This window comes from Anser brachyrhynchus (genome assembly GCF_964034855.1).
Source record: "Anser brachyrhynchus genome assembly, chromosome: 3".
Lineage (NCBI taxonomy): Eukaryota > Metazoa > Chordata > Aves > Anseriformes > Anatidae > Anser > Anser brachyrhynchus.
In genome coordinates this window covers 31,926,233-31,949,114 of record NC_137696.1, presented here as the reverse complement: position 1 = coordinate 31,949,114, position 22,882 = coordinate 31,926,233, and the positions used below count along the sequence as shown (strand labels likewise).

Here is a 22,882-nt window from a genome sequence, read left to right as displayed (position 1 = left end):
CTTAAGAGATCAAAGCAAACCAGGCCATGCAGTCCTTTGGAAATCTTGGCTAGCTCTCTTGTAAATAAAAGTGCTTCTAAAGCAGAAGGTATTTAACTACTGTATTTATATAGGCTTTGATTGACAGTTCAGTTATTAACCTCATAAAAACACAGCAACGTAAACTAGTAAGAATGTTTATTCTAGCACTTCTATCTGGAGGAAAATGAAAACCAAGATATAGTGGCATATTCTTAGTTCCTTTTAAGTATTTATTTTAGGGCTGTGCAGCATAAAAGAATGTTTTTTCAAGTCAGTGAACTTAAACTATTTTGCTCACTGTTCTGGGATTTAGGTATTTTTAATTCTTTATAAAACAAATGTTAAATTTATTGTAGTTAGAGTCACTGCATCTTTATTGAAGGTGCAAAACCAAAATCTTTATGATGATTCTTCTATCCCCTTCATAGTATTTTTCATCTCACGTGGGGTAAAAATTAAACCTATGGGTTTCTGTAACTAATTTGATAAGGTTACAGGATTGTTGGCACTTAGTGTCGCTGAAGAGGCATCCTGTATCATGTTAGGTCTAGAAAAACAAGTATGCAGTAATATTTTATATCCTTGTTCTTGGGTTTATTAGCTGATATATTGCACCGTTTTTTTAGAATTATTTTTTTCCAGCTTCATTGTGTCTCTCCAGACTTCTGTCCAAAACTACATGGCTATTTTTTCTTCTACAGAAGCCCTAAAATTCTCTTAGGCATGTGAAAAGTTTGTTTTAAAGTACTTTCTCCTGAGAAAATATGTAATTTCAGAAATTTAAGTCTTAGATAAGTTCCTTAAAAAAAAATTTATCCCAAGTGCAACTCTGGACATCTATATAAAATCTTTATTTCTAAAGGATCTTTTGTGTTGCTGTTGTATTTCGCTCTTAGTAGGAGTGGTGATGAGTCTCTGGATGTCATTCAGAGGAACTGCTAATCAAGAGCTTTCATAAGTATATACTCTTTCTGTATTAAACTATTTTAAATGGTGATTTGTATTTCATATCAAGCTGGTATTTAAAATATTACAGTGTACGTTGTGCTGAACTTAAGACCAAATTACTAGCACTTTTTGAAAAATGGGTAAATTTCAAGAATCTTTTTCTTAGCAGGAGCTAATGTTTGCTGAAATTGCAGTAGCTAGTGATGGGGGCTATAAATACAGGAAGATGAGAAGACTGATCTGATAAGAAGACATGCTTAAAGCCATGGTGCTGGAGTGGAATGTATTTGGTGGAATCGTGGAAACATGGACTGGAAGGGGGCTACTTGATTCCCATTCAAAGTCTGACTCTAAGCAGCAGCAGATCAGGTCAGCAGCGGCTTTGGATGAGTTGAAGACCTCCAATGTGGAAATTTCACAACCACTCTGTGTGACATGCTGCAGCTCTGCTTTACCTGTCTAAGTGCAGATTTTTTTCTTGTTGCCCAATTTAAAACTCCCGAGCTGTGATTTGTGACCATGGGTCCTTTCTATACTATCTGCAACTACCTCCTCTCTGTCAGATGGAGCAAACCTGGCTCCTTCAGCTTCTCACAGAGCATGTGCTCTAGAGCCTGTCCATCAGAGCAGCTGTTTGCTGGACCCCTCCTGTTTTTTCTAATCTCCTCTGAGTGTGGCAACCCAAAATTGGATGGAGGATTCCATGTGCAGCCTCAGCGTGCCAAGTAGAGGAGGACAGTAACTTCCCTTGATCTGCTGCCACATTCATCCTAATGAGCACAGGCCAGTATGCGGTTTGCCTGTTTGCCATGAGAACGTGCTATTGGCTCACACTGAGCTTGGCATCCACTGTAACCCCAGGGTTCTTTGCTGCGGGGCTGTTACTGTGCCAGCTGGTTTTCAGCCTGTGCTGATGCTTGGGGTTATTCAGCCCAGGTGCAAAACTTTGTCTTTCTCCTTGTTGAACTGCACGACGTTTCTCTTGGCCCAAACCTCAAGTTTCTCAAGGTCTGTCTAGACTGAACTTCTACTGTTTGGTCTTTGATCCATTCCCCCTAATTCAGTGTTGTCCACAGATTTGCAGAGGGTGTTTTCTATGTCATTAACCAAGTTGTTGATAAAAATGTTGAAGCATGTAGGGGCCCCATTGTTGACCCATGGAGTATTTTACTGGTTACCGGCCTACAAGCAAGCACTGAGCCACTGATAACTGCCCATTGTATTCCATGTATGTACTTCCTCAGCTTCCAAATGGGAAAGCTGTGAGAAACTGAACCTGGTTTAGTGTTTTCCAGTCCATTTTAAAATTTGCTGCCATAATAAATATGAAGTTTAACTGCTTTCCCTATGAAATACGAAGGAACAGATTCCAAAGGTGGTTTTAAAATTAAAAGAACTGTTTTATCAATTGTCACAAATCTGCTTGAGTTCCATCTACTTGAGTACTCATCAGACTCTTGGATGCTCTCTGCATTTACAGATGAATTTCTTTAGGTGGGTTTCTGTCAGTTATTTTTTTTATGGATGTGAGACTCTGAAACCTGGCAAGTTTAGATTCTTTTCAAAGGCATGTACGCTCCCTTCCCAAACTCCATTTATAGTGCTTGGCCTGGAATTTGCGGATTACCTCCATGGCTGACCATAATGCAGTCATTTTAGGGTAAATTTAAGATTCTGCTCCCTCTTTCCTCAAGTGAAACATGCTAGTGCAATTCTTTTGGAGGCTTTTTTTGGTTTTGATGTTTTAAGGAGGTGTGAGCCACCTGTTTGTCTGTTGAGAAACACACTGCAGACTTCAATTTTCTTTAAAAAGAAAGGAGTAAAATACAAGCACGTTTCTAAGGGTATTTACTGTGTGCCTGAAACTCCTGTAAAGAAGTTTAAGAAATTCTTCCGTGCTCTTCCAGTGTGCATGTATGCATTTTGGAATCTGCTTGCATATAGTCTTAGTCTGGCTGATGACAGGAAGGGTAGGATTTGAGAAAACAACTCGGCACCGGTTGAACTGCATGTTTAAGCAAGGATTGGAATTTCCATGTGGATCAGCATGGCACAAAATCATAGGAACACATGACAGAAAGGGTCCTGCGGGAGCATTGACTGCGTTCTTCTAATAACCAGGCTTGCTATACTGTTTCTTTCATGAACTGATCAGGTCTCATCTGAGAAACAATTTGCTCTTTCCCACTATTCCTGCGGGAAGACTCCGGGAATGCCCTCTTCCCAAGCAAGACTTCTCAAGAATCTTGCTGCTTTGATCATTAGGAACTTAACTTGCAGCCTATATTTATTCATGGCCATTTAATACTCATTTGTTCTTATGCCAGCATTGTTCTTTATTTCAAATAATTATTTTCTCTCCTGGTGCTTCCCTTGAGGTGTTTGTGGATGTCAGTCATATATTCCTTATATGTTAATTTTGCCAGACAAAACAAGCTGAGGTCTTTAAATCTCCTCTCAAAAATTTGTTTTCTATTCCCTTGGTCATGCGAGCAGCTTTTTTAAGCATCTCACGTAGCTAGAAATTAGTTCTGATGTGTTCAAGTACATCCTACTTCATAGTTGCAGAGTGGCATTAATATTTCCACGTCCATGCTGACTGGATCAGAACTGATGTGTTACAGAATCACTCTTTCCCTTTTTCTTCCTCTTCTTGATGAGGGATCTGAGATACCAAGCGGTACAAGCTTGGATCCTTTTGCTGTTTCCAGGCGATGAGGTCCAAGTTGTAACACGTTTTTAATTAGTCCTCATACACCTCATACATGCAATCTTTCTGTCTTCCATTAATTTCATGTCTTTTTATTGTTCCAGTCCTCAAGGATACCTAAGTTCTTTTGTTTCATAGTGTTTTAATCTTCCCTCTCTACAGACAGAATTTTGTTTTCATTGATGGATTTTCATTGGCACTGTCTTATTTCGTTTACTGTAGTCTTCAATTAACAGTATTGGCCCCTACAATGGATTAGGTGCAGCTTCAAACATGTTCTTCTGGGTCTTTTTTAAGCCTTCTCTAGTTCCTTCTCTAACTTAACTGTTTTATCTAATAGCTTACCCTAGTTGCAGTGTGTCATATATCTTGCTGTCACTTTTGTAGATTATACTTACAGTTTAGTCTGTTAAACCAAAGCTGTAGCTCCACTGTGTACCTCATGTAAATATTATGTAAATTTTTCCTCAGGCTACTTCTTGCTGTTTCCTTTTTTTTTTTTTTCCCTCCATTTATTTATTGTTTGTTTGTTTGTTTTTAACTGTGAAGGAAGGATATGAGAACTGAATCTCTGCCCAGAGCTGTTGGAGCTTCCACACTTTTTCCTTTTAAGCAAATTTTGAATAACATGTTTGCAGATTTGAAACATTTCATGTTGATATAACATTCAGGATATATATATGATATATGCTATATATATATGTTATATATGATATAACAACATGTTGATATAACATTCAGGAGGCTTGTATTACCAGAACCTTTTCATTTCCTTTGGCTAGGAAAATGATTATCTGTCTTGAGTAAGGTGTGGGTTACGTTGACACAATTTGGTTACAAATATTTCTGCATGTTGCACTTCATTCCCCTTTATCTTATTTCCTTCTCTCTTTTTTTTCAAGTTTATTTTTTCCCTAAATTTCTGTATATTCTTGAGGCCAGGATAAAGGTCTGTAGTTTTCAGAATCATTCTTCCCACCAGCACTTGGAAATAACCTAAAATGTTATATATTTGCTTTCCCTGTTGTATAATACTATTCTGTCTTGGTATGGTTTAAAATTCACCATAGAGGTTATCCTTTGAGTTGGTTGTGGTAAATTCTTGAATTTTGCTTCCCCTTCAGTTAGGATAACTTCTGTTTTCTGTACCTTATAACCTTCAGTTGTCCTGTCATGAAATGAAGCTGTCAGGTTCTTCAGTGATACTTAGGGAGCAAACACTTCATTTAACTCTTAGAGTATGTATAGGTGAACTGGCTTTGGTCTTTAGCATAACCCTGTTATAAAATAATGTCATCCATTCTTACTTGGTGTTCTTATATAGTTGAAGAAAATGCTTTCTATTTATTTTTTTATTTTATTCTGAATAAATCTTGGTTAATAGGGAAGTAAATTTTTTATATTTCAGCGCATCTACTTTCTTAATAAATGATAAAGAACAAGACATTAGCAACATTTTTATTCAAAATGAACACCAAAGACCCTTGCTGCCCTAAGAAGATTTGTAATTTCTAAATCTCAGCAGTGCTAAAATGAAATACGAACAGATTTACTGCAAATGTTCTTTAACATGTCAGTTACTAAAAGCAGGATACAAGGTTATAGAGCCTTTAGTTCTTCAGAAAAATAAATGAAAGAACAGAAGCAGGTAATCTCTGACACATGTCACAGTAAAATGATATGTATGCCCCAGTGTCACAGCAGAACTTTAATCTAGAGTATTCCCTTAAGTGTACAGCACAGCTTAGAAAAGAACATTGCTACATGCACATTTTTATTCTCAAATGGTTTTTGAAATGCAGTTAAGCATGTGAATTATTGTGGATAAAGATAGAATACTTAATTAGAAAGAAACTACGTATATAAATGCAGATACGAACCTTTGCATTATACAGTGTTAAGTCACTACTCAGACAAATAACGTGGTATCTCCGGTCATTATACAGTTTTTCATAGCGTTTATGAATTTGGTTCTGGAAGTCTGATGATATGCTTATGATTGTCTTCATAAGCAAAGCAGATAAAATGAAAACTTGCACATACATGATTTTTATCTTACTGCAAGCCCCCCAAGATTCTACTCTAAAAAGTCATAAAAGAAAAAAAAAAATGTATATATATGTGTGTGTGTGTATATAAATATATATATATATATATAATGTGTATATATATATATATATAAAAGTCCAGGGGCAATTGAATAGAAGAGCTAATGACAATCAAGAATATAATAAAGGCTTCTAGTCTAGGAAAAAGCATTTTTTTTCATTTTTCCTACGAAACAGTAGCAAAGCTGTAAATTATACTATTGTTCATGGTTTAAAAGGGACTTTTCCCTAAAGTTTTTTAGATTTGCAATCTGTTTTCAGTTACATCTTCTGTTTTAAATTTTACTACTAGAGCTAGTAGTTGATTTTTGTTAATTTAGCTGCGACTCGCTGTTATCTTCCAAGTGCTTCTGCTAGGAATCAGATTCTGTCCTTCGTTGCATCCTGTGCCTTCAAAGTAACTTTTTGCCAATTTATATGAACCCTGTATGTACTCTGAAACTCCTTTGTTGCTGTCATCCTCATCATCTTTCCCTCCTGAATAGACTCTGGATCAGACAAAGGTGAGAAAGAGTTACCATTTCTAACTGTGAGTCAAAACTAAGTGTAACTTGATTCTTTGTGGTGTGATACAGGAGACGCCTCTGTAGGACTGTTTTGTAATGCAGATCTCTTCAGGTGGGAAACCTGAGTGACAGCAGGCAAGAAACGCATGTACATCTCCCTTTCTACCTAAATCCTCTTCATCAGTCTTTCTTCTGAAAAATGCTAAACATGATTGCTGTCTCTAGCAATCAGAATTGAACGTGTTGTGAAGGGATGGTAGTCTAAATTCTCACCTGCCCTTTCTGCTGAATTGCTTGCATGTGACCAAGTGTTCACCTTGTTAAACTGAAGTATCTGAGGCATAGGCATATTCCTTCCTACTTGTATACAAAAGTATTTTGTATTTACATGGTTTTAAAAATTATTTTTTTGCAAGTCATTTTAGGAAGAGTCTTTCCATTATTTATCTCTGAGCATTTTGATTTTAACCACTGTTTTAACTGTATACTTGGATGACATTTTACACTGGGGAGTAGGGATTTATTGTAAGCATTGTCAGCCCACTGATAATCTTTCTGTTTCATTACACTGCTTCCTATTTCAGTAAGTAACCTTCAACCAATCCATTGTTTAGATCTCAGTAATCCCATTTGAAATTGTGAAATTGTGCTACTTTTGGGTTACTACCAGGAAAAAAGAAAATACTACTAGAGAGCCTATGATACCGTCAAAAGATGAGCTCTGATGCAATATAAAATGATTTCAGCTGGACATGAGAGACATATTAGTGTCTTAAGGCTCTTCATAATTCTCCTATAAACATGTTCTAGGGTGGGTAGCTTTAAAATCTTGTAATCTGCAAACTATTGATTTTAAGGATTTAACTATGGGTGGTTATAACATCAAAAATATTTTTGAACTGTGTTTTTGACTAACAGAAAGAATTTATAGTTTTCTGTACTTACAACTTAAATCTATCATTCTTTGTCAGATATAATTTAGAAAAGGAGGACAAAGTTTGTTCCATGAGAACCGCTAACTGATTTTTTGATTTGTTTCAGTCAAGATTTGGTTGGTATACTCCTTTATAAATGGGCGTATCAAGTACTTATCTCCTTTTAAAGATACAGATAAGTTATTACTTGCGAAATCTTAACTTGTATCTGTGCGTGTGTACACATGCACGAGTCTGTTTATATCACCAACATGCATGACCCAAACATTAAAATGCTGGTGTTCACTTTTCAAAGCAACATACTTCTGATGAAACAGAAATTAGGTATCTCAGTGTCACGGATGTTTTTGACAATCTGAGCCATTGCATTTTCTGTTGTTGTTCAGTCTCAGTTACTGTACACAGTCACTTGTGTGTGCTTAATAATGCGTGCACATTTCCAGGAACAGCAAGCATGGTCAGTAATCAAATATGAGACAACTAAATACCTCTGTGTTTTACTCACTCTAGCTGGTTTGCTTTCTGTTGATTCTTCAGTTACAAATCTACAAATCTCCCCGCCTTGACATTCCCAGGCACTGGATTCACACTGAAGTCAGCGCTCTGTGTTTTTCAGAGTACCTTTTCATTTTGCAGCAGTTCTGCTAACCCGGAGTCTTTCTCATTTCCTCTCTGAAACAAGATGATCTTAAAACGATTGCTGGACATTCAGGCTGCTCGTAGGCAGTTGTCTCTCTCTCTCTTTTTTTTTTTTTTTTGAAAGTGCCTTTGGGCATCTTTTCTGCAGATACCTACTGATTAATGGTTTTGATTAGACTATCTTCTCCCCTCATGTAACCTGTGGAACAGGGAGAGGTTATGTAAGTTGCCCAGTGCAGTATGTTTGCTTTCTCTGCCAAAAAGGTTCATGAAACTACACTACTACACTAATTACAAAGAATTTTAGGGCTGCGTTTGTAAGAATATTCACTTCCGTATTTAGTATTGATTCAAATTTGGTTACTGAATTTTTAACATAGAGAAAATGGGCCTGTTCAAAAATAATTGCTGTGTGAGATGCTCCTTGCATGCAGTCTTCTCTTAAGCCTCTAACCAGTGGCCATATGTTCCATAGGAAACTTAGCCTACTTTCTGCTTCTGCCTGATGCACTGTATAGTACAACAGGTGGAGATGTTAATGCATTTTTTATTGACTTTTTTTTTTTAATACAGGGTTTTTAATGTTTTACATCTTACTGAGTTTTCATATGTAATTCCATGAGCTTTTTGACCTCATATTTTTATGTAGCTCTTGTTTTGAGCTGTTTGGCTTTTTTTGTCTTCAGCTTGCTATGTAACGTATGTATGGAAAACTTGAAGTTGTTTTGAAGAAGCCGTTCAATGAGCTGCAAAAGTAAAGTTTTGAAATCTGACTATGGGACATTAGGAGAATTTGGTGGCTGGCAGACATTGTCTGTGAGAAGAAAGTACATGTGTGTTTCCTGTTTGAATAACCACAGATTATCAGTATTGGTGTGTTAAACCATCCTCATTAGTACTTCAGTTTAAGTTCATTCACAGTTGGAATGTTTTCATCCACATTTTTAACTTAATTTTTTTTTGTAGTCCTAATAGCTATTGCAGACTCCTTAGTCATGCTTTTAGTTGCAGCATTTCAGTGTACTGCTTGTACGTGCCTAGAGGAAGCTTCCTGTATGTATCTTTTTGTTTGAGGATTTGTTTCCATCTGGCAATTTGTTTCTTTTTGCTGTATTTATTTTGTGGCCTGTGGCTAAGGCTGAGTGCTGGAAGAAGCTTTGCTGATAATTGTCACGTGCTGATTTACTCTTGTTTTTGCATGCTTATTTTTACAAACATTTAGTCCTGCCATTTTACCATGTTGTTTTGTAGACCTGGATCTGTTTGCTAGTTTAAAGCCTTGCATTGGAGTCATGCTAAAATGCACTTAATTATCCTAGTTGATCGCGTGGCAAGCAAACTCTGTAGCTAGCTTTTTTGTTGTAAATGTTTGGCCTTTTATTTGTTTTTGAAGGAACTCTGTTTCATCTGCATAGCACATACATCTAATTAGAACTTCCCTAACCTATTAGTTCAGTCGTTCCTGCTTAAAAGATGCTAAATGTCTTCCTACAAACCATGACGTTGTCCTCTATCTGGTCAGAAGGCTATAAAGCAAACAAATGCAGAAGACTTCTCCTTACTCTTTTTATCTTGGGTTGATTTGCTGTTGTGGCTTGAACTCTGCTGACTTACTAGTTCTGGCTAGTAGTGAGTTGATAGGTATCGGTGCTTTGTTCTGTTTTGAATGTGGTGGTTACGGCTGTGCAAGGGAGCCTGTGGCCTGGAAACGTCACCCCTGCCACGCGCTGGAGGCAGCACTATGAAGGGGGCTAATGGAAGGTCAGCGGTGTCTGCTGCTGTGTTTTGCACATGGGATTATTATTCTGAAATACTTTTCGGTATCAATAAAATATGACTATCTATTAGTGAATGTATATTGCATACACTTTGTTAGCTGTTTAGTACATGGCCTATATACTAAAGCAAATGCAGTCTTCTCTTGGTCAACCAGTATGTTAAAATGGTGCCAGAATTTAAGATGCTGTGTCTTTTATTTTTAGCATGATTAAGGGGCTAAACTCTGTTTGTTTTTTTTCCCTGAAAGGCCTGAACAGCTCAACAAAGTGCTAGCATGCACACATACAGGCAGAGTTACTGGAATTGGATAAATGATGATGAATTGTCTATTTTATTTTTATGAAAACATTGTGTCTTGTTTGAAGGGAGTTCATTGTGAGTGCATGGTTCTTCTGGTTCTGAGTTCACCGTAGCATCAGAAATCTACTAAGTAAACCGGTATTTTGAGTGTAACTATCACTGCAGAATGCTAACTGTAACTCTTCTTCATTCTCTTCTGCAGAATGACAGGAAGGGAGTTTTTCTCTCGATTTCCAAGTCTTTATCCTTTCCTTCTCAAGCAGTTGGAGGTTGTAGCCAACACTTCAAACAGGTAAGATGATATCTCTGAAAGCTTTACAATAATAAAGTGCAATGTCAAGTTTAAACTGAGTTGTCACATATACCATAATGCTGCTATTTTCATCATTGTTCTTGAAGTTACGTAGTTCTTCTAGTGCTTTTCTAAGCCATTTTCCTATAACTTTCACATTGTAGTGAGGCTCTGGAATATGAAGTGTGATTGAGTCATTAGTAGCAGCTTTTATTCCTCCCTGTAGTTGCTGCATTCCTAGGATCAGATGTTAAAGGAGGCATATTTTTCAGGGCAGGACAGAAACTGGTTGTTCAACTGTCTCGTTTTTAATGAGACTTTCTAATATGTTTAAATGATAGAAGGTCATAGGCCTAGTGTGACCCTGAGCGACCGCTTTCTGGACTGTGACACACCGCCTTCGTGGAAGGTCCTTGATCTTTTTTTACTGAGTCCACAAATGGTGGCTGAGAGCTCCAGTTTGATCAATGCAGATGACACAGTTAGGGATGACGCTGATGCTGTTACTCCCAGGTTCATGAACTTTTAAAGTAAACCAGTACTGCCTTTGTTTTTTCTTAAAATGTTATGGTATAAACTGTGGAAGTTCAGCGGCTGATTTAGAGGAGAGCTTCAGCTGTCTGTTTAATGGGCCTGTGGTGAATAGTTGGGAAGAAGAAGTTTTGACAGTCATTGCGTGTTGTGCAGTCCCTGCTCTAGTGCATGTATCCCATGCAGCAGTCTGCTTTACCTGATAGTTTGAAGGGTGACAGTGTCATCGCTAGAAAATTTTGGAAGTCCTTACACTGAAAAAGATGGAAAGCTGTTGCCTGAGATACTGTCCTTGAATGCTTTTTTCAGTGCAAATTAAAGCTTGCCTTTTTTTTTCTTCATTAACTACATAAGGAGTTGTTGATTTTTTTTTTTTTTTCTATTTGGATTTCTGGTTGTTTTTACAGTATGAATAGTAGCCACTTGCCGTTGATGACAAGAGCTATTCTTTAATCCAGCCAGCTATTTACCAAATGCACGTTTCTTTCCCAAATGAGAGAGACTCTTTTTTTTGTTGTTGGTTTAAACCATCTTTTTGTAACTCAGCTTTCTCAGTTGCTCAGCTCTTGGAGAAACATTACCTGTTCTGGTGTTTAATGTTACTTCAAAGCAAGGGCAGCTCGCCATTGTTACAGATAAAGGAGGCTTGGGACAATGTAGGATAGGAAAGGCAGCACAGCCTTAAGTTGCCTTCATAAAGGAGTCCTCAGTGGTGCCCTAGATCTGATGCCATGTTTGATCCTAGCAAGGTTTGCACATCTTGCCATGGTCTGCCTAGTGTACCTTCTTGAACCAGAAATGCTAAAGAGTACTGTGTGTGTGGAAGAGTCTCAAGACCAGCATGAAGGATGATACTTCTTTCACCAAATGCTTCTTCCTACTTTTTTCTTTAGTGAAGCTGAAGAGCTGAAAATCCATCCAAGTTTGTTCCTTTTGCTTTTAATCCTGGGAAAGCTGTATCCATCTCCAATGGATGGCACTTACTCAGCACTTAGCATGGCACCATTTGTACCATTTATTATCAGGTAAGATGGATCTCTGGTAGTTTTTCATATAATGGGAATTCTTTGTAGAATCTCTGTGTGTGTTTGCTTTTTTAATGAAATGCCTTTTTTAAGCTTCTCTTCAGCTTTAAGCTTTCTTAAAGGAAAAACACTGGTATTGATTGGTTGTATTTTCATTTCTTATTAAGTCTTGTTTGAGGGGAATGGAAAGAATTTCAGCTCATGCAAGCCATTGTGTGACTTGTTCATAAATTTTCATCTGCAAAAACTTGATTGCTGCCAGAGAGAGGGTAGATGTAAACTGATGAGCTTGACTGGCTTTGTAAAACAAATCTTGCATTGCTAAACTCTTGATTGATTTTTCAGTCCTGCAGAATGGTTGTTGGTAACTCATAAATTGTCAGTAGCTTATAAACTCACTCATATCTTTTGTAGATGCGTGTGTGCGCATATCTAGCTCCATATCCACCTATTTGTATGTACTAACATAGCTGTATAGAGGTAGACTTATCCTATATCTAATATATTTCTAAGATGACTTTACCAGTTTTATACAGCGTAACTTTCCTTTATATGGTGGTTATATTGAAAGACTCAACAGATATTTTTGCTTTTCTATATGATGCTGATGTGAGATAGGGTGCCTGATAAAGGGACAGGGCTGTGGTGGGTGAGGGAAAATAAGCATAATTGCTATTTGAGAGGAAGTCTTGCTATACTTGTGAAAGCTTCAGAGCAGTAGGCTGAGAAAGTTCTATGTCAGATCTTGTTCCTTCAGAGATAAAGTTGCTTCTACCCTAAGATCTTCTGATTTTTATTTTAAACTGATATATTTATGTTAGAAAAAAAAAAAATAACAGCCTGCTTATTCTTCCCTGTAAATGTGATGTATCTCTTGCTTCTTATGATGTTTATCTGGAATTCTCAAGAGTAAATAATTTTTTAAGTAAAAACTCTTTAGTAAGTGTTTTTAAATGCACTGTGTTTAGCCATTTAAAAGTTTGTTTGTTTTTTTGCCACATTAAAATCTGAAATGATTCTTGGAGAAACATTTAAATCTGTATTTGTTGGTTATGTTCATTAACCAACGTTGTCTTTTTGCCTTTGTTACTACACCAGAGAAAGCTTATTTATTAGTTTTATTTTTCAGTAGAATGTTTCGGCATAGTTTCCAATGTCAGTAATAGATTTACCTTTGATAATCTTCTGGTTACATCTTTGCGGTTTTGTCTTTTTGTTTTACCTGCTACTTTTAGCAAGGTCTGTACACCAGCAAAGTAAGTCTTTGACAGTGGTCACAATTACTTCTTGTGGTTATTTAAATCCTTTCAGAAGATGTGGAGAGAAAAACCCAACAAAACCTTTACAAGAAGAACCTGAAACATTTAAGACATTGGGCTTATCCTCCTTTAACCACTGTTAGTGACTGTGTTCCTAAAGAGGAGTGGTGTGGTACAGAACGATGTTTTCTGCATTTGCTTTCCTTTGTATGTGTCAGTAAGCACTCTGGATTCTAGTATAAGCCTAAAATAAAATGCATATATATATTGCAGACAGCAAATTGTATTTGAGTACACACACGTGGGTTTCTCTTGGGTTACCTAGCAAAACGTTGGCATTTTTTATGGTTGCCAGGGGACAATACTTTTGGATTTGTATGGCGGTAGAATGCATTTAGGAGATAGCTTGATGTGATATTACTGACTGCATTTCCATGTACAGCTCTTCTGCCATTGTTCTGTGAATACCATGATTATCTTCAGTTCACTCTGCATTAGTTGGAGTGAATACCAGGGATTTACCTGGTAAAGATAAATACCTTGCTGTTTTCCCTTCTATTCTGCTTGTGATCTTCCTTTCTACAGGAGCAGATGAACTAAAATATTTTTTCCTAGTCACTTGGTTGTTCTTTAGAAGGCAGTAATGAAGATGGCCGTGAAGTAGTCACTTGGGATCAAAGAGACAGCCTGATGCCAAAGGCCATGTTCATCAAGACATTAAATTGTATGTATTAACCATTGCTTTGAATTGCTCAATACAGAATTGTAGTATATAACATCTATGTATACATATAATTACATGGTAGCCCATTATAACACTTAATTACCACAGTTTATTGTGAGATTTTTAGATTTTTCTTGCTGTGACACTGTCAAGGATAGATCCCGCTTACGCGGCAGGGAGAGAGGAAGGGTGGCTTTAACCCATCACTGATTTTCAGACTCTTTCTAGGGTTCGACCCGCAATCAAATGGCATTCATTTGTTGCTCTCAGAGGATGAGCAGAATAGGTAGTTTGCAAGCAAGTGAGCAGTTCTCCGAGCAAAACGGGGTTTAGGAGGAAGATCTGTAATTAGGCTTTGAACAGTCTCTCTTAAGCCTGAGTGGAATTTTCCATCCAGTGGGAGTAGAGTTGTGGTTGCTCTGACCGTGCTGAGGTGAATTGCACAATATGAGTAGGATTAAATGCTACAAGGACAAATCTCAATCTCCATGAACATGCTTGCTACTCCCTGTTGAACTAGGGCATTTGATTGCCTTTCTGCAGTTTTATTAAAATCTGTGTTTTTCCCTTCCCCCATGCAGATGTTTTATTTGGAAGGGAACACTATGATTCATAACTTATTACCTCAAGTTTTTTTTTTCTTTTTTAAAAGCTAGATAGGTCTGCTTTACTGATTACTTTCTAAGATGAAGGAATGTACAGAATGTTTTTGATTAACAGGGGAGGTAATCGGGAGGTAATGTTTTAAGTATGAAAAAGAAACATAACCTCCCTTTCTCCTCCCCTAGCCCCTTTCAAAAACCTGTAATCTCTTCTGAATGATCCAAATTTGAGTTACCTTATGCCCTCTTGTACCGTAGCATTGCCAATGTGTTTGTTTAGTGTTAAATGTTCTGGACTGAATCATCTGAAGGAGTAAATGGGTATTGCTATATTGACTTGGATACTTTTCAGTAATTGAAGTCTAGTCCTTTCTAGGAGCATGACTTTGAAATCATTTAAGCAGTTAAAAAAAAACACTAGCTTTAAAATCTTAAACTCGGTATAAGGTGGTTGGTTGGTTTGTTTTGTGTTAAAAACAAAATACAGCCTCTTTGGGTTTGTGTCTGGTGTTCCCTTGAGCAAAACCATTTTTAATGTTTTTTTTGTTTTGTTTTGTGGAATTTGGCCAGTAAAATTGTGTCAAATAGACAGATTTCAAGGCAGTATTACTTCTAGGTATATGTTGTTGCAAGTCATTGAAGAAACTCTGAGAAAAATTTAAATAGAATTGTGAACATCTTTCCATGAAATTAAAGTAGTTATGAAATAGACACAGCTTTCTTGTGGAAAATTTTATAATTTGCATCTTTCTGTAAAACAGAGGAATTGCTTTCAAAAATCCCTTGATATTGTCTTTAATCAGGGACCAGGGATAGATGATAGTGGAAAGTGCTAGCCATTTATTGCTGTTCTCTTCCTCCTTCCATCCAACAGCCTTAACTGATGGCGTTTTTTGTTTGTTTGTTTGTTTTTAACTTGGTACTACTCCTGTGAGCTTGTCATTAATAGACAAGGATAATTACTGTAACACAGTTAATGATACTAGGATGCAAGGAAAGCAAAATTGCATATGATGAAGAAAAAGTTTTTGGCCCTGTTGCCATAAGTCTCTCCTAAAAGATAAGTTTGAGAAGGACAGGAGATCAGTGCATCAGCTGTGAACACACTGCTGGCTCAAATTTTTCAAACTTGGGAAGAAAAGCAAAATACAATAATAATAATGAAAAAAATCCTAGGGGCCGCAATTCCACATAAGTCTTTAGTCCATACATGTCATGTAGTACTCTAGTTTTTATTCAGTGCATAAATACCTTAAGTTTTGTTGACTTCTGGTTAAATCATTTCTTAACAGATGCCAGTCCAGGCTAATAAGCAGGGTATAGAAGATTTTTCTTACAATTTAAAAGCAAAATAGGGGTTTCTGTTATAAAAGATTGTACTCATTCAGTGAAGTCGGAGTGGTTCAGTGTGCAAAGTACAGGTTATATATTTGTCCTGTACAAAACACTGTTCAGAGATTAAGTATCATCAGACACCAGTATTTTAAAAATGCTGTTATTCAAAATACTAAGTTCTAATAGAAATAAGAACTTGAATTTTGATCTATTATCACTAATTTTCTTTTGCAGTTCTTATTGGCCAAAGGGAATCAGTTTATCTTGGCAAATACTTGCTTGAAATATAAAAATAGCATTGCAGTCGCACTCTGCTTGAACAGAGTACAAAGGGCCGTTTTCAGCAGTTTTCAGATTAGTGAAGTATTTAAGATCTTTCCCATGTAATGAAGCAACCTAAAGATGTTAAATAATACTATATTATTTAACTGCCCAAATAGGGCTTTCAAATGCTAAGAGTACTTTATATACTTATATTACTACGCTGTCTTTTACCATTGACTGATTTATCTGTGGTTCTCTGATTTTTTTTTCCTAAGATAAAAATGGTCATTCTGATGCAGCTTTGCTTGTTCTTTTCTCTGTCCATTCTTTTTCCACTTCTGTTCACAAATCCTTTGCATATTCCTTTCAGTCTTCATTGCTTCATTTACTTCACCACAGATAAGGAAGAAATACTATTGCAATAGTTCGCCTTTTGTTTTTGAACAACAAATTCAATTGTGTAAAGATGCATACATAAAATTATGATCTTGCTGTTTTAACCTTTGTGTATTAACATGGTAAATCATCAATTTGTGCATTTTAGGCACTTCGAAAAAATGTGAATTAAGTGAGATTAATTTCCTTTTATTTTAGCTTCTTAGAAAGTAGAGCATCTGAACATGAATTCAGATGCTCCCTAGGAATCAGAGTTGTCTTACTTCATGAATCTGTAAGAACTCACTCCTTAAGAAAATATCTTAAGGAAATACATAGAAGTATAGTAATATTACTATTCTAGGAGGTGTTGTGATTATAAATATTTACTGGTCAATAATGTTACTTGCATTTGGGCAAGTAGTTTGCTTCTTTGAAAAAGTTAATTGTCATTTACCTATGCTGGTTAGTTTTACTGCTCTGTGTTGTGTTTAAGTAATTTCTGTTGAATTTTGTCTGGTCTGTCAGGTGTCTGGTTCTGTTTTGGTAAAGCCAAAGACAAAACCTGTGTAGGCTGCATAGGAATTGTAACTGGGACAAACGTAGCAATAAGGCAACAAAATTCAAATGTAAAACCAAAAGTGTGTATGAGACTTGGAAGTAAGACTTTAGTCTTACTAAAGTAAGACTTTACACTGAATAAAAACCACAAGAAAAGGGGGGAGTGAGAAAGATCTAATAAGAAGGTGTCCTCAGTTTGTTTGGGAAGAGCTTGATTGATCAGGAGTTGGACTTGATGATTCTTATGGGTCCCTTCCAAGGGATATTCTACAATTCTATGATTGATTGAAATCATTCACATATATCTTGTTAAAAATACTGGTTATATATCTGACTAAATGCAGTGTCCCCAATTTTCATTTGTTTCCCACGTGTACAGTTATGTATGGGGATGTATTACGTCGTCTTTTATCTGACGTGAAAGCAGTTATCTTGACTCTCTCTAGGCTGAACACTAGTATCCTTTGGTTAAGTAGTCAAGCAAGATAGCTGAATAGTTATGTTAAAGTGTGCTCCTTCTGCTTTTCTCCTCACTTTCTTCTGTTTTAGTATGTATGGTATGGCACCTATAGAAGAATTAATGTTAAAACTTGCTGATTTTCAACTATCTTTACTGTACAACTGGGAATATTACCAGTGGTCTGATAAGCAAAGTACTTTTGTGGGAATGCCTTTTCATATTAGGTGAAAAGAACTACATGTGTTTGTTACAGCTTTGTTGTATTAAAATACCTGCTCTTGATTACAATTGTTTGTAAAAGCATCTCCTTGGGTTTCCATATCAAAGGCACATCTTCTTGGTCTTTACTCTTTTTCCTTTTTTTTCTCCTATTTTCTTATAATATGTTTTCTGGTCAGTTTAACTGCTTAGCATTGTAATTGTCTAAAATAATTTGTGACTTAGAATACCTGTGATACTCAGAGCAAGGGTGTTGACTCCTTGGAATGCCTTGTCCTTTTGGAGATGCTCTGACCTGTCAGTGTATGACAAAGGCAGATGCTTTTTTGAATATAGGTAAGGTTCCCAAAATACATGTGCTGACATAGGCATACAGAAGATGGAACAATACATGCCTCTAAAACACGCTTTTTTTTAACATTCTCATTGTTTTTTAGTGTTTTCTGATACTGAATCTGTATAGTGAAACTAATCTTGAATGTTTTTTCGTGAAAAAATTTTTGGTTTTTTTTGAAGTCATAGAAGTTCCTTCAGGCCTAAAGTGGAGGAATTGCACTTATTAAGAATGTGCAAGTGAAATTTCTTTTGTTAGAGAAGGCTGACTTGGTCAAGCCCCCTGTCATGCACGCGTGTGCGCACATACACTTTGTTTCTTTTATTTCTTTTTCTCCTCCTCTCTGACCCTATCCAACCCCTTTGGACAAAAGTGAAAGAGAGAATTGTCTGACATCTGTGATGGAATTTGGGAATGGTTGGAGATTAAAGGAGACATAGGGAAATGCATTTCCCTTCTGAGTGTAATTCCTGTCCCGGGAGTTGGGACTGGGCTTGGAATTCTTCAGGTTCTAGTTACAGCGTTCTCTCTGTGTAATCCTAATCACATATTGTTTGCTACTGATCTCTACTTTACTTATGGTTTGCCTTGAGTATTTATTAATGAGCGAGTTTTCAGGCTGTTTATTTTTTTAGAATCTTTAAATAATGAATGGTAAATAGCTTGGCATTTGTTCACTTTAATTCAGATTGCAGTGATAGGGGAGACTATGAAATACTTGATTGGCAGTACACTGTTCGAGACCTTCTCATCAACCAAAAGTCAGCGTACAACTTACCTATTTTTTTGCTGTAATTTGCAATCTTTTCTTTTAAATTGTGGGCAGATGTTCTTTTCCCATTCAAATGGTGCCGACAGGAAATGTCGCTGCTTCTAGGTATTCATTGCTGATTGCTTATTCCAGTTTTTACAGTTTTCATCCGTCTGCTGCTCATTGGCAGATTATCGTCTGAAGCAATTTAAGAAGTATTCACAAAATGTAGGAAGCTATCATGTTTTTGGGGAAATAAATGGTGGCGTGTGGTCGTGAGCACTGATAGTGAAAATATCTTTCTCCAGTATTGCAGACTCCTGAAAAGGACCAGTGTTAGTAAGCAAGGGATAAAACTTCATATATGCTACTTAAAACATGATCCAGTGAAAAATACAATGGGGCTCTCAGCTGTCAAAACAAAATTGGTCAGATTAAGTAATTGTATTATTCCTTTATATAGTTAAAAATAGTCAGTGATTAAGTACTTTGCTGGTGAAAATTAGGCCAAAAAATTATATGGTCAAGATATGTAGCCAAATAGTAACATTTAGCCTGATTTGCAAAACTGTTTGCAGGAAGGAAATGGAGAGAAGTAATGCATACTATGCAACTATGCAGAGGAAAGTAGGTATGTCATGGAAGGAAAACAATGTAGTGGTACTAAGGAAAAATAAAAGTCAGTATTATTTAAAAAGACCAGTCCTGAGTTTGAGAGGTTTGAGTTCAATATTGGGAAAGCTTTATGGAAGTGGGCTAGCGAATTTTGGTGATATGGCTGGAAGGAAAAAATCTTTCAGAACCCAGATTCTTTTGTTACTTTCATAGGTCTGATAAAACATTTTCAAAATTGTTAAATTCTTGTTTGCAATCAATTGAAACTTTAAAAATAATCACAAGGTGCTGAAATTTGCTTTATGCGTTCAACTTGCCTTTCATAGTTTCAATAATGATACAGTCATTTTTTTTGGTTGTTTTTTCCCACTACCCCCAGCTATTTTGGTATTAAGTGTTGTGTGTTTCTTTCCATTAATCTGCATTTCTGAAACATCATAGTAGCTTTTCTCAAATTAACAAATTTGGAGTATAATTTTGAATGAAGGAGGCTGTAACCTCTTGTGATTTCATTTCAACAAATAATTAAACAAACCTAGGCTGAAGTTAGCTACCTGGTGATATTATTTGAGATTCCTTGATGGGAATGCAAGAAAGAAATGCCATTTAAATTGTTTCAGCATGTTTTAGCAAATCTCAGTTTGAAGTGTATGTGTTTCTGTTGCTCTAAAGTTTGCATGCAGTATAAGTAACAGTGTTCTTACCCATACATGTTAGAGATCCTAGTTTATTGGCTGGCTGAATGACAGCAATTTAGGTTTCTGTTGTTGATTCAGCTTGTTATCAGTTGGCCACTTTTTACAATAACCTAGGTCTTGGTGACAAGAAGAGAGAAATGTATACGGTTTCTTCCCAGAAGGCTCTTGGAAGCATGTGGAAAAACAACTACTGGCATAACTTGTGGGGAACTTGCACAAATAAAAGTCTGTGTGCTTTGCCTACATAGTTCCTGCAGTATCTACAGCTACTCTGATTCATTAAGTGCTTGTCTGGAAAACACTACTGTACAAAACTATAAGGTGTTATCTTGATTGCCCAAGTTGGAAGAATAAAATACTTAACACAGTGTATAAAGAGAACAGAAATTTGGGCAACCATTAACTTTACTTTAAAGGAAATTGATAAGAGCTTAGTGATTTAGTACTACATAAATAACTTGAAATTAAACTCGGTCTGTGTCCATGCATGTTTGTGTTCAAGCATTTTCTGGACTACATTCATGTATGTTTATTATAGATCTATAACCTACAACAAACTCTTAATACTTTTATGATATTTTTCTGCTTGTCAGGTATATATTGAGATGCTGTATCAAAACTCCAGTTATTCTATTGTGGTGTGTTGTTTTGTTTTGTGTGTGTGTTGTGTTTTTTTTTCCTTAATTTCAGAATAAAGAACAAAAATTTGTCTTTAGGATAATTAAAATATAGGTTTCCAAAGGGAAATAAGTTTTAAAAATTAAGTGCTTTGGATATTTTAATTGCAAGGGAACAACAGAAGTGTGACAAAATGGATAATAAGTGTGTTTCCTTAAAAGAGAATCACAAACCAAGCAAATCCATAAATAAAAGAAACTTCAGGTACGTGTATAGCAGGTTACTGTTTATATTCCAGGAAAGATTGCTCTCATATTAATGAATAGGGACTGTCATACCGATTTGTCCTGAAAACAGAAGTCCAAGATACATTAATTGCATGGAAGCATGGTGTTGTCTTTTTTTTTTTTTAATGCTATCTTTGCACCTCTCTTTGCTCTGGGACTTGTTACACTGCATTTAGAAGTTGCTAAATTTAATGTTTCTGGACTCTTTCAGTGAAACTAGTAGGGTACCTGGTTTGATTGGCAAGGTCGCGGGCCCCTTCTGCAGAATGTTCCCATCCTCTGTGTTCAGTCTGCTCTCCTTTTGTTACCATCCTGTTTTCATGGCTGCTGTTCCTGATTGCCTCGTCCAACATACTGTGAAGGCAGTGTATGTGAATGTATTTCAACTGAGAATGAACTTACAATGCTGTGATACTGTCTGTAGGAACAATTATCTGTTGTACTAATAAGCTGTGAAGTAATGAGTGATACATAGATCACTGTGGTGATATCCAGTAAACCTGGCAATAGTTGTTTTTCTCCTGCTAATCCTTGTTCTAACAACTGTAGGTATTACTTACTGTAATGGATGTATCACTTTCAGCTACAGTTACGATTTGTAAAATGATTTCTATTCATTTGTTTCTATGACATTCATATAAAAGGTAATCCTTAGTTTGTTGATTTGGGTAACGCAAGGTCTGTTGAGACGGAGTAATAAGGAAGGGAGAAAAAGAATCACATAGGAAACACCTGCAGTTCTTTTTTAAAAAAACAATGTGAAGATATTTTTATTTACAGCTAGTGTTCTGTTGTTCATAGCTAGAGTAATAAATTAGATACTTTGATGTGTGCAGAGGAGTGCAGAATCCTTGTGTGCCTTATGAGAATTGCTCATATAAATTATGTCAGTCAGCAGCTTTGTTCAAGATCTAAGTGTTAACGCTGGAGCGGAGCAGTGGAAATACACTGAATCTACAGTTACACAAAGTGAAAGCTGTTCAGATTTATTGACTTTTTGTTCTTGATCATGAACTGTTTGAAGTAAACATGTTTACATCCAAAACCTCGTGCACCTAGATAAACAGTGCTGAATTTAACATGGCCTGCTACTTCAGCAGTGGTTAATAGCCCTGAAGATTCAATAGAAGTGTATCCCATCAGGATTTTGCAAGTTTTCTTTGCTTCTTGCTACCTTGAGATATAATAAAATGACGCTGATGTGTTGTGTGTTCTAACAAAGGTAACGTTTTAGGCATTTCTGAGGTTTGAAAGTTTACTTATACATGAGCTGCACGTAAAGAAGGTCGCCTACAGAAAACACTTCTTATTTTCCCCACTTGTTCTTCAAATCAAAGCAAATAAGATTCAAATACAGGTATGCACACGCACACACATTGCCCAGAGGGGTGCAGGGCTCCGCTGCTGCTGCTTGGCCTGCAGGGACACTGAGAGCAGGCGGCCGGGCGCAGGTTTGGTGGTGGGGTTGTGGCCCGGGCTGGGGCTGCTGTTCCCCTCTGCCAGCACCGGGCCGGGCAGCTGCCACAGTGGTGACACCACTGCGTGTTACGGTGTGCGGCTGCCTTGGAGGCTGGTGTAGCCAGCAGCAAAGAATGGCTGCATTGGGCTGGCTTTGTTGTCTTGCGTTACCCGGCTGCTTTATTTACTTATTATTCTTCCTCTCACTTTTTGAGAATCGGTCTTGATTAGTTTTAATTACAGGTAAGAGGTGATATTCAGATGGGATCCATGAAACAGCAGACCTGCCTACTCTTAACTTAGGATGCTGTTACAGGCTGTGGGAAAAATAGTGTTTATTTTGACATTCTTCTATCAAACTTCTTACACGATTGAGGAATGAAGCCAAGTGCCTCCAAAACATGAGAGAAGCACACACACATTGAGTGCCTTCAGGGTATCGCGAAGTTCAGGGATAGGTGACTAACGGTGGCCTGCCATGATATCTTGTATGTGTGTGTGAGGAGCGTTTCTGAAATGTTATATGTG

General features: G+C 36.8%; 1 protein-coding gene across 2 annotated transcripts in view; it reads left to right on the top strand.

Moving 5' to 3' along the window:
- Nucleotides 1-22,882, top strand: part of THADA (THADA armadillo repeat containing) — a 166,320-nt gene that overhangs the window by 47,276 nt on the left and 96,162 nt on the right. For both annotated transcript variants that reach the window (XM_080586672.1, XM_080586673.1), the window contains exons 27-28: nucleotides 10,149-10,238; nucleotides 11,663-11,794. In XM_080586672.1, the coding sequence (XP_080442798.1) occupies nucleotides 10,149-10,238; nucleotides 11,663-11,794 (222 nt within the window). The remainder of the gene's footprint in view (nucleotides 1-10,148; nucleotides 10,239-11,662; nucleotides 11,795-22,882) is intronic.